The 17,335-nt window shown below is 36.5% G+C and overlaps 1 protein-coding gene across 1 annotated transcript in view; it reads left to right on the top strand.

Annotated features, from left to right (window-relative positions):
• The window catches only part of PIK3C2G (phosphatidylinositol-4-phosphate 3-kinase catalytic subunit type 2 gamma), a 193,675-nt gene that overhangs the window by 77,688 nt on the left and 98,652 nt on the right, over positions 1-17,335 (top strand). Inside the window, exons 16-17 of the mRNA XM_088528461.1 lie at positions 7,416-7,509; positions 8,724-8,818. Coding sequence (XP_088384587.1) covers positions 7,416-7,509; positions 8,724-8,818 — 189 coding nt within the window. The remainder of the gene's footprint in view (positions 1-7,415; positions 7,510-8,723; positions 8,819-17,335) is intronic.

Genomic DNA, 17,335 nt, shown 5'->3' with positions numbered 1-17,335 from the left:
CCAAACTATAATGTACTCATTAATACAGTAGAAAAAAAGAACTTTTATAAATTGGAAACACAATCATGGTACATTTCACAGATAAATTCAGTAGCAACCTTGCATCCACTACTTGTATCAAGTGTATTGATTCCTATAGCCCTAGGAGCCGATGCTTAAAAAACAATTTAAAAACTTCTTTACTCAATGAAGAAGGGAGTGGGGAGGTAGAGGCAGAGCAGTGTAAGATTTTGCACTTTTAGTTTTACCTCTGATTTCAGGGAGGGATGATTATATGCCATTGCCTGAAAAACAGAAATATTCCAAAGGCAGAGGGTGTAAAGCTGGTCCCTCCTTCCCATCAGTACTTGGTGCTGCCATATGCATTTCACCGTTGTTTACACTTACTGGGCTTGGTAAAAAGCCAAGCTTTAGTGGAGTTAGAGCTTCTCTAACTATATCGTCTTTTGCATGGTGCGCTAGCCAGGGAAATGAAACAAGTACACTTGTTTATTCAGAAAGTTTTCTTAGTGATGGAGAGAAGCCAAAAACAACATTATAAATGCCATCATATATGGTGTATTGGAAACATCCCTATGTTTTGTATATGTATACAACAACTGTACTTAAAAATTGTTGTCAGGTTATTTTACTTTTCAAATTATTTAAAATGCAAGAATAAATATATTAATTAACCTAAAAAAACAAATACCCTGACATTGATACTCAATTCTTCTGAAATGACAGATCTTCAAAGCACCCATAGAGCCTCCTACTGAATGCTTGCTTCAGGCTCCTTTATTCTGGCATGTTCAGAGTGCTCTTGCAGTCAGGTATCATGGCTAGGAAGGCTTGATTTTGAGCTAGAATCCTAAAGCAAGAGTCAGAAAAGAACTATCGTACTTTCCAGTACTATGGAGGGATAGGACTGCTCTGAAGGGACAACTTTCATCAACTGAAGAAATTACCTCTGAGAGGCTTATCTATTTTTCCTAGAACTTCCTGCTAATTTCTCCTTGTGTCAGGGCAACTGCACAGAGGAGGGCATTCCCTTAAAGCCGTGTGCTGCATTGAAGGATCTTAAGATCAGGCATGCAAGTTTAAGAGTGATTTTGTACTGCCTTGCTTAAACCCCTTCATGGAGCAAGCAGAGATTATGAAAGGTGGGACTCTTCCCCTCCCAGGCTAGAGAAATTACTCTTTGATTAAAGTATCTTTCAGCCATGGTATTACTCTTGCTTTTTCACATTATGTAGCAGAGTATCTGTTGAGTTTCAGAGTTTAGAATATATACCAGTAATGTGAAACTCACTTTCTAACCAATAATTATAATCAAATGCAATAGCTTGAACCCAGATTTTGTTCTGGCACCTTTGAAAGCCAGATTCATTTTAGAAATGTTCAATCAGATTTTCATGTGTTTAGTAAAACAGAATTTAGACTGTTTCCTGCAGTTGCACAACAGAATGCCCAAAAGAGTATTTATCAGAAAGACACAGCAAGAGCTTATCTTGCCAGTACATATCTTTCCTGTTTGTACCTTACTTGGTTTTAAAGGCTGTGGTTGTATATCAATATAGAAAGCAAACATGGGCTTATGCAAAGAAATAAGATATGAATAAAGCAAAAATCTAAACTTAATTTGTAAAGAACACTATAGATAAAGCTTTAAAATGGCTTTTAGTAATTTACATGAAATTTAGTGATAATTTACATTATGTTACCTAGTTTGTTAGGAGTAGACTATTTTTCATAATAAGTATCAGATTAATTCCCTAGTTTTTTCACTACCTGTTATCTTCCTTGCCAATAAAGAATCTATGTTAGCTTCCTTGCTGGGGAATATGAAGTACAATAGTAATGGACAACTAGGTAGGGTGGGGCATGCTACATCTAATATCTAATATTTACATCTCAGATTTACATCTAGTGTAAACAATCACAAGTTTTCCATGTTTGGTGTTTTATTTGTTTCATTTTACTTTAAGTTAGCAGTTAACAAGTTTGTCTCCAAGGTTGAGGGAACCTTCTAAGCCATACAATTTTCATAAGGTAAAACCTTTCCTGGTCATTTTTTCCTACCCATCTCCTCTCTTGACATAGCATATTGTTTTCCACAGCGTCTCCATGACATCTTAACCTTATTACTCATTGTTTAAACAAAAGATCTTGAAGTCATTTTATGTGAACATTAATCAAAGTATGGTTTCATTCAGTAAATTCTACAGATCACTGTACAAGCCCAGCAATGTAACTGGCTGTGAACTCTGCAACCCAGAAAAAGGTTCTTTCAGTTTTGTGTGTGGCAGTGGAGGGAAGGGATGCATGTCTTACTGTCATGAAAAGGGCATGTATTACTCTTTCCAACTGAAAACTGTGAAAATCTGGTGTCCTTTTTAAATAATGATATTTGCTCTTTCTATACTTCCTTGAAGTTTTTACCATTTTCTAGTTTTAATACACTCATATAATGTTTTGTTTAGAAGCCTTCAAAGGAATGAAAAAAAAAAAAAAAAACACTAACAATAAGGAAAGAAACCTTGCTAGTGTTAACTGTAACAAAAATGTTAAAACTAAGTTCCCTAACTGTCATTCTTTAAATACCTTCCCTCTTGCAGCCTGGTTGCTTTTTAAATATGGTCACCCAAAGCTTAGCTTTGTGTTCTTTTAAACTGTTGTTCTATGCGTTCTCTCCTAACATAGTTGCAGCTGTCAGTGATATGCAATCCTTTACCTGGTAGAGCTTTGAATTGCTGTCTTGATTCCAGCAATTTGTTACCTCTGCCTTCATGGTTTCCGACAGACCCGATGAAATACATTTCTTGGGGCCAGAGTCTTTCCTTTTGCAAGAGTGCAACCAAATTTAAAGTTCATACTTTAAATGTAAAGGGAGTTACAGAATTGTGCGGCACGTCACAAGCCTCTAGCAGAAAAGATGGCACATGAAAGGTGTTCTATGCAGAGACTCCCAGGTGTTAAAAAATGTAGTGAATTGTAATGTTCCACTTACCTGACAAATATCCTCCAGCTACTTGAGACTGTGCAATGCAATTAGGATAATATAACTGTTAAAAATGAAATGCACATCTATTTCTCATTTATAATCAAGCCACTGTTTGCTAGATGCCAAAATCTCAAGACAATATCACAAATCCACAGGATACCATGGTGGCATTAACTTTTCTGTTTGGATCTGATTTAGCTGAAAAATATAGCTAGTCAAATAGCTCCCTCCTGGCTATCTATATGAAAAGAATCAAAGATGGTAAGTTATTGTTACTTCCAAAGTAAGCTGGACTATATGTTCATTCAGCTTGAAATTCAACTTTTTCAGGAATTGTTATAAAGTCTCAAGAGGCACCTACGTACTTCAAGGGAAATTATAAAATGGAGGGCTATCAGTCATCTGCATTATGCAGGGAGAAAGGAATAAAGCAGTGTGATTTTAAAATGGCAAAAGAGGTTTTCATGTTAAATGTCAAAGGGAGTCTGTTTCATAGCATCTTATGGAAGAATCCAGGTTGCAAGAGAACCTCTGAAGTGAAAATTTCCAATTGGAAGTTGATATTGGAAGTTTCAGTAGTCTAAATTGTTGCCAAGAACTAGACACAATAACTATTATTTACATATTGCTTTTTGTTGAGTAATGTCCCTAAGTATATAATCATGGAACAAAATTCTAAGAAAGCAAAACCTTATTATGGAGTAGACATTACCCGATGGAAGCAAAAACAAAATAATTCAAAAAAAAAGAAAGCTACAGTATGTCCCAGCATGATCAGGCTGGTGACTGGGTAATATACTAGTTCTTTTCCCTTAAGATTTATTGACCAAAAGTAATTGGAAATCTTGGTCAAAATCAACAAATAGTTTCAAGTAATAAAAATATGCAAAGAGTCATACGAGCATTGTTACAATGTTTTTGTTTTAACGCTATTTTTCTAGCTAAATTCACAAAGAGATTTGGATGACAATCATAAAAGATCTATGAGGAGAGGGGGGGGCTGAATCTCCTGCCCCTCAGAAGCCACTGACACCAGCCACTAGTCAGGGCCGTGGTAGTCAGTGTTTCAAGTTCTTGCCAAAATTGATCTGATGAGCTCGGGCCTCCTAGGGCAATGACCTGATCACAGGGTTGTTGGCGATACGGTGATCTTATCTTGTCTGCTGCAGAGTTTTCAGGAGGTAGGAGTCATTACATATTCATTGTAGCAAGCCCTGGAATTTAGCTGTCCCCAGATCTCTTTGCTACAAAGCTGCTTCTCCTAGGCCTAAAGCGATTTCTCACATTCAGTCACTGAGCCAAAAAATCAATTAATTGTGTCCTCTAATCAAGAGTAATTTATGAACTACTGAAATCAGATTTGACACAGCACTCAAAAGTTTGCCAGATTACTCATAGGAAAACCCCTCTAGGCCTAATTGATTAGAAGACCACAAGAAGAAAGAGTTTCCAGCAGCATGAAGGTTAGGGCTTTTTATTCAGATCAGCTTCTGGGCCTTACCATGCCACTAGCTTTTTGCAGATAAAGCTTATGATTGTAAATATGAATAGCACAAGTATCATAAAATATTGTGTGCATTTCTAAGTATTACTGTAATTCTCATGTTTCTGAGGACTTTGTAGGGTTGCTTAAATTCCTAAATACAAATGTATGGAATAAACTAGATAGATAGCATTAAATATTTTTTCATTTTGTTTCTGTGGCCCCGAAGAACATTAAAATTCAAGAGAGCAATGAGTATTACATTTGAGGCTTAACAAATTGTTGGATGGTTAAAAGGACGTGTCATTCCTTCAAAATGGTTGAACTCAACTACAAGCCAACCTTAAAATCCAAATGCTGAAGGAAACAATTTAGTAACCAAGAGAAATAAATGACCCCAAATCTTATTCAAGAGTAGAGTGACAAGAGGCGTGTTTCCAGAAACGCACTCACCTCTGGACTTTTCACCACAGTGCCTATGCTCTTGAACTCATCATTATTCTACTCACATCTCTTAGAAATTCTTTTGCTAACTTGGTTATGTCCCTTTTTGCAAACTAATTTGAAAGAAATCAAATGATAGATTATGTGGAAATGCTGAGATTAAAATAACTTTTATCATTCTTTGTTTAGCTGGAAAAAATACAGGAGTATCTTCCATCATAACATTGGATATATTCAAACATTGGCTGCTAGTAAGGACAAGCAGTAACTAAGTAATAGCATTTTTCTGCATGACTTGGTGCCTATAAAGAACATATTTCACTCTTCAGTAACCTGTTGAACTAAGCAAGAAGGGAAAGTGAAAGACTAATTTTCATATTATCTGCACAGTCTTGGCAGACAAGCTTTGTGGAGCAATTGCGTAATTAGATGATAGAATCACATACGCGGAATTATTTTTTTTTTAATATGCAATCTTTATTCAAATGTGTTTTGTTCTCAATAGGCTTGTGCATATTAAAGTAGCAATGTAATATTCGTAATAGGCTTTCTTGAATTAGAGAAGAATAAAATTTAACTCTTGCAAGATGGGCTAATTTGGGACTAAAATAATTTTTTCATATTAAAAAAATATATAAAGTATTCCCTCCCTCCCCATCAAGACCCCCTCATCATTAGGCTAGCAATTATAGACTTTATTAAAAACATTATCAAGTATGTGTCATAACTGAGGAACAAAATACTAAAATGTGAGCCAAGCCGTATTGTTAGAGGGGAGTTTGAAAGTGCTACAGGTGGCAGATGATTGCGGCACAAAAGCCGGACCTTACAGTAGGTACAACTATCAACCATTTGTTTTCTAAATGTACGTGTTTTTATTATGTGGCCTACAATTAATTTGATGAGCAAAACATATTTAGGGGTGCATATTGTTTTGCTTCACTTTATTTTATTAAACTTAAAAGTGCCGTTGTACTTCTGAACACTTACCTTTACAATTTTCTCTCCTTCTCTCTTGATAGCAATCAGCAATAGTTGCTGCCACTGTGGTACTCTCTCTTGTGTTTCACTTCTGATTTATTTTTCAGGTGGATATATTGTTGGCAGAAGGTGCTGGCTGGAAAGCCTGGAACAGAGCAGTCCGCTTTTTGAACACATGTAGCAGTAATACTGGTAGTCCCACAAGGCCTTCTGCACGCTGCCTACATGACAGCTCTGATTTCAAAAGGTTTTCCTTTAGGCCAAAATGACAGCGAAATCTGCAGCCTTTACTCGTCATCTTGCATGCACACTGACACTGCCAAATTAGCAAGATGGAGGTTTTCAAAAGACCCCAACAGTCCTATCAGTTCAGAAGTGGTGGGGTTCAGTGTTTCCTGTGGGGCAAGGTCTTGCCCTCACCCCACCAGTAGCAAAACGGCCACCTGGGAAACAATTTTGCTCACTTGTTTGCATGTGGAGTTCTGTGAGTATCGTTATTAATGTCACACCTGCAGCACATCAGAAGTGGAAATCAGTTTTTATTGTCTTTTTTTTCAAAAGAAATGCTTAAAAGACCATTTTCAGCTGTGAAAAGTTGAGAGACACTTTAAATGTTGGCTTCTGAAAAGAGAAAAAGTTGCAGTAAGAGTCAGTTTTGATCAGGCAATCAGGTTACATTTAGATTGCATTCTTTTTCTTTCTTAAAAATATTTTGACCACCTCTATTATCCAGCCTATTTCATCCATTTTATAATGGTTGCTACACCATCTTTTCATCGGTATTACTTCTAGAGCTCCATGGCAAAGTCTGTAGTCAGTCCACATCCACTCTGGTGCCAGCCAGTATTTGTTCAGAATAGAGTTTATCCTGAATATTCATTGAACATTTTCACATCAGAAAAGGCTGTTTCACTGACTTGGAAATTTTCTGTACAGATATGTAAGCTCTTCACAAAATTTTGCTTTAGGAAAAATGAAAACTTTTTTTTTCATTTCAAATTTACTTCTGCTTGAAAATATTTTATTGTGTTGTAATATGAACCAGAAGAGTTGACATCGGAGAAAATTTTCTGAAACAAACCCTTTCTGTGGGAAATTTCAAGATTTTGTCTTGGAGGTCAGGACAAAGGAAGTCTTCAAGTGTCTTTTAAAAGTCCCCATGGCACAGAAATTTCTCATTTAAGCTAAATTAGAGCAGGAAGGGAAGGCCCTAATTTGCTTCATGCTTCAATACAAATAAAATACAAATAAAGGAAATTACAATATATGATGACTCAAAAAAAAATCTGAAGATCAGTGTTGTGAGTTGTTTTTCCTTGTGTGGCATTTTAACAGTCAATCTGATTATCTTCTGTGTGTCTCTTGATTCTTGTTACAGTAAAGCAAGTGAATTGCTTTTTTCCTAAGCCATTTTGAGAGCAAATTTGTTTTTCTAACATTTTGTATCAGTGAAAGCTCTGGAGAGTTGCAGTGCATCAGCAGTGGTTCAGTAGCTCTTAATAATATCTATTTGTTTTGCTCTAGTTTTCCAGATCAAAATATTCGCAGAACAGCAGTCCAACAAATAGAAAATCTGTCAAATGATGAATTGTTAGAATACCTCCCACAGCTGGTTCAGGTAAGGAGGAAGTTGATAGCTAAGAAAGTCTTCTGTCCAGATCAATAACTTCATTAAACATTTCAGATTATTTCAGTTTGATTGATACATTATAAGAGGAATAAATAAGAAAGACTAATCAGCTGATGCAGTGATTGAATTAACAAGAGGGTTGAGCAATAGATTGCTTTAGAGACATGGTTCTCTCTGCATGCCGAGTGAATTTTTCTGTACACTGCAAAAGGCCTTTCCTCAAAAAAAAAAAAGGAAAAAAATAAAAACCATTCATCTGAACAAGAGAAATGCTGCTTTGAGTATCAGACTAGGGGCTAGTGGTGTCAGAGTTTCATTGCAGTCAAGGCAGAGGGTGTCGCAATGAATCAGTTTTCTTGATGGCTATATCCAGTATTGAAGTACAAATACTGCAGTTATAGGGAAAATCATTGTCAGTGCATAGTAACCAAGCAATTTAGGTGCAGAATACTCTCTTTAGAGATGTACATTGCTTTTCACTGGAAATGAACGTTTTACAGGTTATGGGCCCAAGTGCTTCGATAGCAATTGCTTTGTGGTTGAATAGGCTCTGTTTCGTAGTTAAGAAGAAGCCAGCTGACTTCAAGAATTTATATCCTTACTGTGTCACACTGTATATAATATACACATTGCTTACAGTATTTCGGAGCTCCTCAGATTCCTTTGTGTTTTTTTATATATATATACACACATTCATGTGCATATATTTACATGTACACAGATATACACATATATTTATATATTTGTTCATACATACATATTTATGTAATCTGTTATTGTGAAGTATGAAATTCTCTCACCTTTACAGTGTGCAGCACCTTAGGAAGCTTATAGAGTCTTTCTCTTTTCACAGCTTCTGTTTCACAAGTCAGTTTTCAGATGGGATTTATTTTCAAAACAGTTAATCAGGTAAAACATTGAATATAGCATCTTTACTTTTCAAGAGAGAGAAGGATGGAGGCTTGCATATTTGCATCTATATTATCACAGACCGATTCCTGATGGTCTCTGGCCAAATGATGGCAAATACCTGTGCCTGAAGTTTCTTTGCTCATTGCATTTCTAGGGCATTTTCTGTATGCTGGATTATTTCATTCAAACTAATCATATAAAGATAATGTTCTTTCTGTTTAATTTTGTTGTGAACGAAAGACAGCAAAATGAGCGTGTAAGTGATTCTTGTTATTAATTTATCTGTTAAGGTGCTCAAATTTGAATGGAGTCTTGAAAGCCCTCTGGTGAAACTCTTACTGAATCGCTCTCTTCAGAGTATCCAAGTGGCCCACCAACTCTACTGGTAAGATAATCTGCTTTTTTTTTTCTATATCTATTTTTTGTTGCAGTGAACTTTACTCATTACTTTTTCAGTGACAAACTCTCTGTTGGTTTGTACCCTCTTTGTTCTTATTTCAGTATTGTGTGTAAATTGGCTTAAATAACTATTTAACTCTGCTCTCAACCTGCCTGAGATTAAAAAAAAAAATGTTCAAGTCTTGTAGGTAAGATACAATTTGTGCTCTTTTGCATTTTCTGATTGGAGACAGAACCAAAATTTGATTCCTTAAATTTTACAAAATAAGATTTCCAAATAGGACTGGCTTGCTCATAAACTATCCTGTTTTTTGTTATTTCTCTGACCTCATCTGAAGATGTAGGACTTCTCATGCATGTCAAAAGGAACCTCTCAGCCCTTTGCATATAAGTCTAATTTGTGATAATAGGTTGTCCTATGCTTCCTTTTAGTGATTATGGATATATAACAGTTCTGAGAGTAAATATCATTCACCATCTCCCTGTAACTGTATTATTACATGCAGTGATTATTCTGTTCGCTATGCTGTTATTTCAAGACTCTCTGAATAAGAATGTGGCCTTGTCACCTGTACTACCCTATGATCTGCAAATCAAGCTGTTTTTTTTGCATGCTTAGTAATAATGAATGAACTGAGTTGTCATTTGCAGTTCAACTAGTTCAGACCCACAAAAGCAACAGCTTTCCTCCCTGCAAAGCAAGGCAACAGCTTGAAATGTAATCATTCTTTTGATGAAGTGTGAGGTAGGAAAGAGGATAGATCATACTTTCATACCTGCATGGTCTCTGTAAGTACCAGTGGGGAGAAAATAGACTTTTGAATGTGTTTGTTTCACTGAAATGAGCAGCATAATAGTAATATGCATAGTGAGCGTATCCGTCAAATACAGAGGAATCGCTTTCAGGCAGCCAGCTTTCTGACAGTGCCCGGAGCATAACCAAAACTTCTACCACCTTATCATTAACCTAGCAATAATAGATGTAATATCTAGTCTAGAGTGTTTAAATGTTCCCAGTGAGTTGATATTTTTCCTATACAATTAGAAATGATTTCTAGATTGAATGACCAGTAGGAATATCATCAGTCTGCCTGTGTTTTCTTTGCTCCCATGAAGCTCAGAGAAAAATTGCTAAGTATCTGTGTTCAACCTCTTTATTTCACAATACAGATTTGTATAAATCCTTTCCCCTACGCTCCCCCCAACACTTTTTTTTCCCCTAAATCTGCTCAAGCAGTCTGATAATGTAGTCTCAGGTAATATACAACAGACATTCCATATTGAATAATGGCTTATTAAAAAGTAAAATTTGCTCTTCCTTACCTGGCACAGTATAACTTAATGTGGCAAAATACCAAAATCTATACATACCCAATCTTATAGAATACTTCTGAATGTTCACTGTATTTTCTGTCTTCCAACTAATAGCAGCCCAGTTCATGGATAGGTATTCAAGCACTGTGTAAACTACCAATTGGAGATAAAATCATCTAATGAGTGTACATTAAATATTTTAACTATTCTCTTTCAGAGAATGTATTTTTAAAGAGATTTATGTTTCATAAATGTAAATTTTCTTGCTATACAAAAATGTAGTAACGTGTTAAATGTCTTTTAAATTGTTTTTTTTCAATATTGACCTGCTGACTCCTAAGAGAAACATGGATCTAATTTTCTTTAGTGGTCATATTAGGAGAAGTCAGGGAGATGCAATGCGCTTCTCTAAAGGCATCAGAAAACATTTGATGGTTACAATAGTCAGAGAAAAGACTCAGATTTTCTCAAAAGTCAAAGTCAGAAGAGTACACTGAGCTTTTCTGTGGCAATTTCTTGTTTATTTACAAAGATGTTAAAAAGAGACATCTAGCTGAAAAAAAAAAAAAAAAAAAAAAAAGGGCCTCGATACAGCTGCTACTAAATTGTACAGGGGTGAATGGCATGGGAATAAGAAGTCCCCTGAATGTAGACAATTCTTTTGTCTATGATGCCCTCCAAATCTAATAATACTGTCCCAGATGTATGCTGTCCTGGATGGATTTCAGCTTCATTTAGCTACTGAAGGGAATTAAAACATCTCTAAGAAGGGCATACTGATTATTAACTTCCCGCACACAACTGGCTGATGAGAAAAGTGTAAATTATTCAAATATTAAGGTTGTCCGAATGGGGACCTTGGTAACTTAACTGTAAGGGACATTGCCAGCTAAGCCTTAGGTTCTGCTAACTTGCCCTGTCAGCTTTATAAGCTTGTGAGTCTCTCTGCCAAGGCCTCGTTAGCCAAAAAAACAGATGAGAGATAAACACTGTGGGAGGGGATTGGAGAACGGATATTTGGATTCTCTTTCGCACACTGCCTCAAGCTTAATCTGTACTCAAAATAATATCTTTCAGCTCTTCAGTTCCTTATCTGAAAAGTAATACTACTTTGCTGCTTATTTAATCAGAAGTTCTTTGGGTCTGGAAATTATTATTGACAAGTATAACTAGTGTGCCTAGTCTGAACTAGAATCTCCATGACCGGTATCCTGTACTGTGCATTTGCTCATTTAGTAGCCACATTCTTGGATCAGGCTGTCAACACCAGCCAGAGATTGCTGATTTCCAAGAACAGATTTGCTGGTCCTAGGATGAGGTCAAAACCTAGAAGATGTGGAAATATGAGCAAGTACAGTAGATAGATGGAAATAACAGTAGCCACCTCCACAGTTTTCATTCTTGGAAGTGTAGTGGTATAACTTTTTACGCCCGAAGTAAACTAAGTAGTCATTATGTCTAGGTGAGAAGATACTTCACATGTTATATACTTGCCAGATTACTGCCATCGATTTCAAAAATTGGTATTTTTTGAAAAGCCTGACTGACTTACGGTGTTTAATACAATTTTAGCTGCCCAGAGTAATTGAGTCTCCTTTTAATGGAAGGAGCTGATAAATCTGTTTTATTTAGGCTTTTTGAATGTTCTGATCTAAACTGAAGAACTTATACATGGCACCCACCTTTTCAAAACTTGCCTCTTCTATTCAATACACTACATATTCTTCTTTTGCTCCTCTACTCCGTAATATTCCTCAGTAGCAAAATATTTCTACCTAGGATTTCAATTTACATAATTTAGAATTTTAAAATAATTTTAAAAGGCAGTTTTCCAAGTAATAGATTTTATTTGGAGAATACAACAGTAATTTCATACTTTGTATTAATAAAGCTTTCCTTTTCTTTGCAAATTAAATTACAGTCCATGTAAAAGCAATGGAAAGCAGAGGTTTTCTTTCACTTAGCTCTAAAGAGATTTTAAAAAGAAGCTCAGTGATTTAATAATGTGGGCAACATGGGTGTGCATGCACACTCATGCACACTTGCATAATTTAAGAAATGTGATTAAGTTAGGCATCTTTTTCTCTGAAGTGTTTCATTCCAGCTCCTTGAAATGATTTCCAAAATAGCAACCAAAACAGTCTTAGAAGCAAAGACTGATAAAAACAAAAATAAAGAACAAGATTATATCTGGTTTTGCTTATAATAAATAACATTAACATTGCATTGTTAAATAACCTAACTTTGGGCAGAGTGTACCTTCCGAAAATAGAAATTTGAAAAGGAGGTCTAATGCAATTTGTGAATCTAGTGATGCACTTTCATAACAACAGAGTAGTTGATTTAACCTCCATGTTTAAACTCTATTGTAAATCTAAAAGGTAGTTACCATAACTGGTAGTGACTGGCAACACTCTAACTTTTATTAATGACAAACATAATTTTTTAATAATTGCTCTATTATTTAAAACTGACATGATTTCCCTGCACACCAGAGATAAGTAGTTAGGCAGTAATGATGTACCAGGTCATCACCTTTTTATTATTAATGTTGGGTAGTAAATTGTTGAATTCCTTTCTGTAAAGCAATGATATTTTTTTCTGAAGATTGTGTTTAAAAAAGAACAAAACAGGAATTGGCAAATGTGGACAGAATAGATAAATATTAATTTTAAGATTGTTAGGTCATATCTTTAGCTGTTTTAAAACAGGGTAGCTTTCATGAAAGCAAGTGTGTTCTGTGCTTATGTCATCTGTGGATTTTCCCCAGTAGTGGCACTAATTGGGATGAAGAGGTAATTTAATCTTATTCCCTGATTTTGTTTCTTCACATGAGTGACTTATCCCCGTCTCTGTATTCTTGAGGAATTTGGGCCAAGTGCATCCCTCAGTGTTTCCGCTCCTCGCTATTCAACACAGAACCCATGCAGCGCCATGTACCACAAAGTTAGGTTATTAAATCCTATTTTAGTCCCTCATGTATGTGAGGTATGGGGAGCATTCACACTGTCCCACCATCTTCTAGAAGTTGTTCTGATTCAAGTCTTTACCCTTTTGAGTTCCTAGAGGGAAGAAGGCTGGAGCAAGATTTCTTTTCTCCTGAAATATGTTAAGAAGGGAAGGTATTAAAGTGGTTCTAGCAGCACACCACGTTGCTTAAGGGGGAAGGAAATCTGATGAACCCCTTTGGGCCCACCTGCCTGCAGGAAGTTGTCATTTATCTTATGGCTATTGTGTCTCATGCACCCTTTTTCTCGATTTCAATGCTCCAGTTTTAAGCCACCCTTCTGTCTGGCAACCTGTCCTTCAGTTTCCTGCTTGCTTGGGGCATTTTTGCTTTTAAATACTTTCTCAGGTGGCAGCTGCACCACACAGTTGACACAGCTGGCTGAGGCACCACGTTGCCAAGAGGATGTTTTGCAGATGGTTACCTTCCACAGGCACGTTGAGTAATGGGGAGAAATGTAGTGTCCTCTAAGATTTGTAGGAGCTGCTTGAAGGTGGTGGAAAGAGATTTCACAGCAGTGGAACAGGGTGGGTGTTTGTAAATTTTAGTAGAGCTTTAGTAAGCATCTAGTATGCTTAGCTTAAGAAAATAATAAATAAATAAGTAAAGAACCTTGCTGACGGCAAAATGTTATTTGGTAGCTAGTCTTCTAACTTCCCTAAGGGATTTATCCTCAGTCACATTCTCACCGAGAACCATAAGAAAAGGAAGTAGTTCCCCATCTTTACCTCTACACACCTTATGGATAAGCAAAGACTGTGTGCTAAAAAGAAATTCTTATTGAATTCCATCCCACTGAAAACAATCTGAATTAGACTATTGATTTCAAGACTAAAACATCATATGTTATTTTTATTTCTTTTTCTATATCAAGAGGACTCCTACAATAATTAAAAAAAGAACATAAGCACTGTATAAAAGAGCCTAATGACACAAAATCCATTGGTAGTTTAAAAAGACCTCATTAAATTTTCTACCTTCAGGAGATTTGGCCCTTGATACTTTTTCTTTTTTTTTTTTTTCCAAAATCATTACTCCTTTGTCTCCTTCAGCATTCCAACTTTGAAACAATAGATTATTGTTTCATCTTTTGCCAAAGGAAATTTTTCACTGTTGAAACTGATATACATTAGCTGTATTTTACTCAAAGCAAAAAAAAAAAACCCAAGAATAAAGCAGGCAGAGTCTTGGCTGTCCAACACTCTTAATTATCTGAACTCTGGACAGGCTGCCATCCTCCAAGTCTTTCTCCTCCCACACTTTTGTGCCTCTGTCATGCACAGTCAGATGTTGTCAATTCTGCTAATTATTAATGGACTTGTTAAAAACAGCTATGCAAGAATGTTGAGAAGCCCAAATCATTAAATGACATCAGATGTAAATTCAAAAGGCACCAGTTTTGCATTAGCTTGGTCCTTCTTTACTGACCAGAATCAGGAAAACACTGATTTTATGTAACTTTAAATCTATGAGCAATCAATCTCAGTATGTGTGCAATCAGTTGTTCTGCTACTCTGGATTAGGATTGGAGTTCCACTTTGGAGTTGCTCAGTTTTACAACCTGCTGTCATAACATATAATTTGTGTGAGTGTTAATAACTTTCATCTGAATTAGCAGTGTTGATGTGATCATCATTGTGTTTTAGATTGTGAAGAACCGAATTGTAGAATATATCTATCTCATAATTCTTACTTTCAAAATGCCAAAAATTTGGAGTTGTTTTTCCTCTTTGTTTATCTATATAGTAGTAAATAACACCATTAGACTATTATTTTTGTGAGACACTGATCCGATTGTGCTAAGTCCTCCCTATTAGCCATGTGGGAATTGGAGCATTGCCTAGGAAAACAAAGGAATAATTATATTGTTTCCTAACACACAGATTTCTTATTTCCTCAGACTGAGTTTTAGAAAAAGAAATGTCAAATGAAACAAAGAGATTTTGTTGCAAAGAAGCACAAAGAGTTAGGATAACTCTTTGGCTGTTGTTTTTGACCTTCCTAAGACAGAGACTGTGTGAGCAAGTACTACATTTACATCAACACATTTTAGTTTTTAGCAAAAATTACTATTTTGGGTTTGCTTTCTTTCAGCTCTAAAGAAAGGGAGATGTGAGCAGGCTGCAACTATAGCTGAAAATGATAAAATAATATTATCTCGGTGCTCTGGATCTGTCAGTACTGCTTTGTAAAAGAGATCTGAGAAGCAAGATAAAGGGCTAGACCTCCGGTCAGCCATGCTTCAAAACTGCCACCTTCCTATTTAGCTCACTTTTGGACTGCATTCTCCAAGGCAGCTCCTGGGCAATTTTGGAATAGTGTAGGCAAAACTGCACCAGCTTTGGCACAGTGTCCTCTATCATTACACCCTTCAGTGTCCCCACCTGCACGCTCCTGTGACCCGTCTGCGGGCAGAGACACCCTGAACGGTGTCTTAGGGCAAAGCACAGGGCAGCACTCAGAGCACCAAGGAGACCCAAAGTCAAGTCGTGGCTGGCGTGGTTGCAGACTGTGTGCTGTGGAGTGAACCAGCCCTGTTAGTTATTAGGTCTATTCCACCTGGCCCCAGGGCTGCAAAACATTCTCTCTGTCTTTATTTTTTTCCTATAAAGATATCCTGGAAAGTTCAGCACAGACTGATCATGACTGAGAGAATCCAATATCTGAATGACCTGGTTTCTGTGCTGAAGTACTTTCAGGCATAGCTAGAGGCAGATTGTTAGGTGTTCTGCAGTTTAAGAGGAAAATTTGTCAAATATCTGTCTATACTGTTCCATATACAGGAGAGAAAAGTCTGAGTCCATACCTCTCTGCAGTGGCCTTTTAGTCAGTTATTCTGTGGGACTCAGGGTAATACGTTTTCCTAGAACTAGGTCCACTTACTTAATTTTAATGAGTTGGCACATAACATTTATTGCCCAAAGAACAAAGACTTTGCAGATGCTATGTTTCTCTTTACAAATTGAAATATTTTGCATAAAGAGTTAATGTTTTAAACTTCTAAACTTTTAAACAAAAGGATGTTGAAAATAAGTTCCAAAACTTAATGTGCAAATTTCAAACAATGATAGGAAAGAGCAACAAAGAACATGGCATTTTGACATATGAAATGTAAAGAGGGAGCTGTTACTTTTCCCACTGTTAAAAACTGCCAGTGTAAAAAATCCAGTTAAAATTAATAAATCAAATAAAGCCATGCCTTTTTGTGATCTGGTGAATAGGATACAATCTGGTGAATTCGTGACAAAGATCGTAAATCAAGGAGTTGTGCATATGTGCCTCTTCCTAATGATTTAGCCAGCGCCGTCTGTAGTGCGAGTGTGTTCTTGCATATTCAGAATTCTAGGCAGCGCTGTGGGTTTTTAAAACTCAGCAAAGATGTAAAAAAGACGAGGCAAGGCACCTTGATCATATGTCAAGGTGAGAAGGGAGTAAAGCACGGTAATTTGTGTCACTGATTGTATTTGCACAAGCAAGTATTCTGCTGCAGCTAAATTAGTTTTTCAGTGGAGAGACAGTTATCCCCCTGCTGCCTTGGAATAGAGGAAATTCCATGCCAGAGATCATATCTGAGGTAGATTAACCTTGCCAAGTGAAACATAAAAAAGTCTGTAAGTGCCAAAGTTATCAGCATGCTAGTGTAATGAAAACATACATCAGTATGTATATGTGTCAGTGAGCAGAGTTGAAAAGATAATCCCCCAAAATGTAAAAGATTTCTGAAAAAAAAGATATATCGAACAACTGGCCTTAGTCGTTCTTGCAGCTTTATGATTTACAAGTCAGTATTACAGAAAGCATTCTCAGTACATTGTTTTTCAAAACACTGCTTGTCTGATTTATTTTATTTTCATTTTGACTCATTTTACATTTAAAAATGCCAGAGTGGATAGTTCTTTAGTTCTGCTGAAAACCTCCCTGGTAGGTTCAAAGAATATTTATTACAACCCCTCTAATAATTTAACTGAGCGTGAAATACGGGTGTCGTCTTTTGCGTTTCCTGTGTAGAAAGGATTAAAGGTGACATTTTCGTGGTCTGCAACTCTCTGGATTTGATGGACTAAGATGAGCTGCTTATTGGGCAGAAGGGTTTTGAAAGCTCCCATTCCGCAGATGTTCTGATGCGGGAGAAAGACGAGCATCCCTTTGCATGTGCCGCAGAGGGGGTTTTAGCCAGGAAGT

This window comes from Tinamus guttatus, unplaced genomic scaffold, assembly GCF_059628265.1.
Source record: "Tinamus guttatus ecotype Peru unplaced genomic scaffold, ASM5962826v1 Tinamus_guttatus_pri_ptg000308l, whole genome shotgun sequence".
Lineage (NCBI taxonomy): Eukaryota > Metazoa > Chordata > Aves > Tinamiformes > Tinamidae > Tinamus > Tinamus guttatus.
This window is presented reverse-complemented; position numbering and strand designations above follow the sequence as displayed.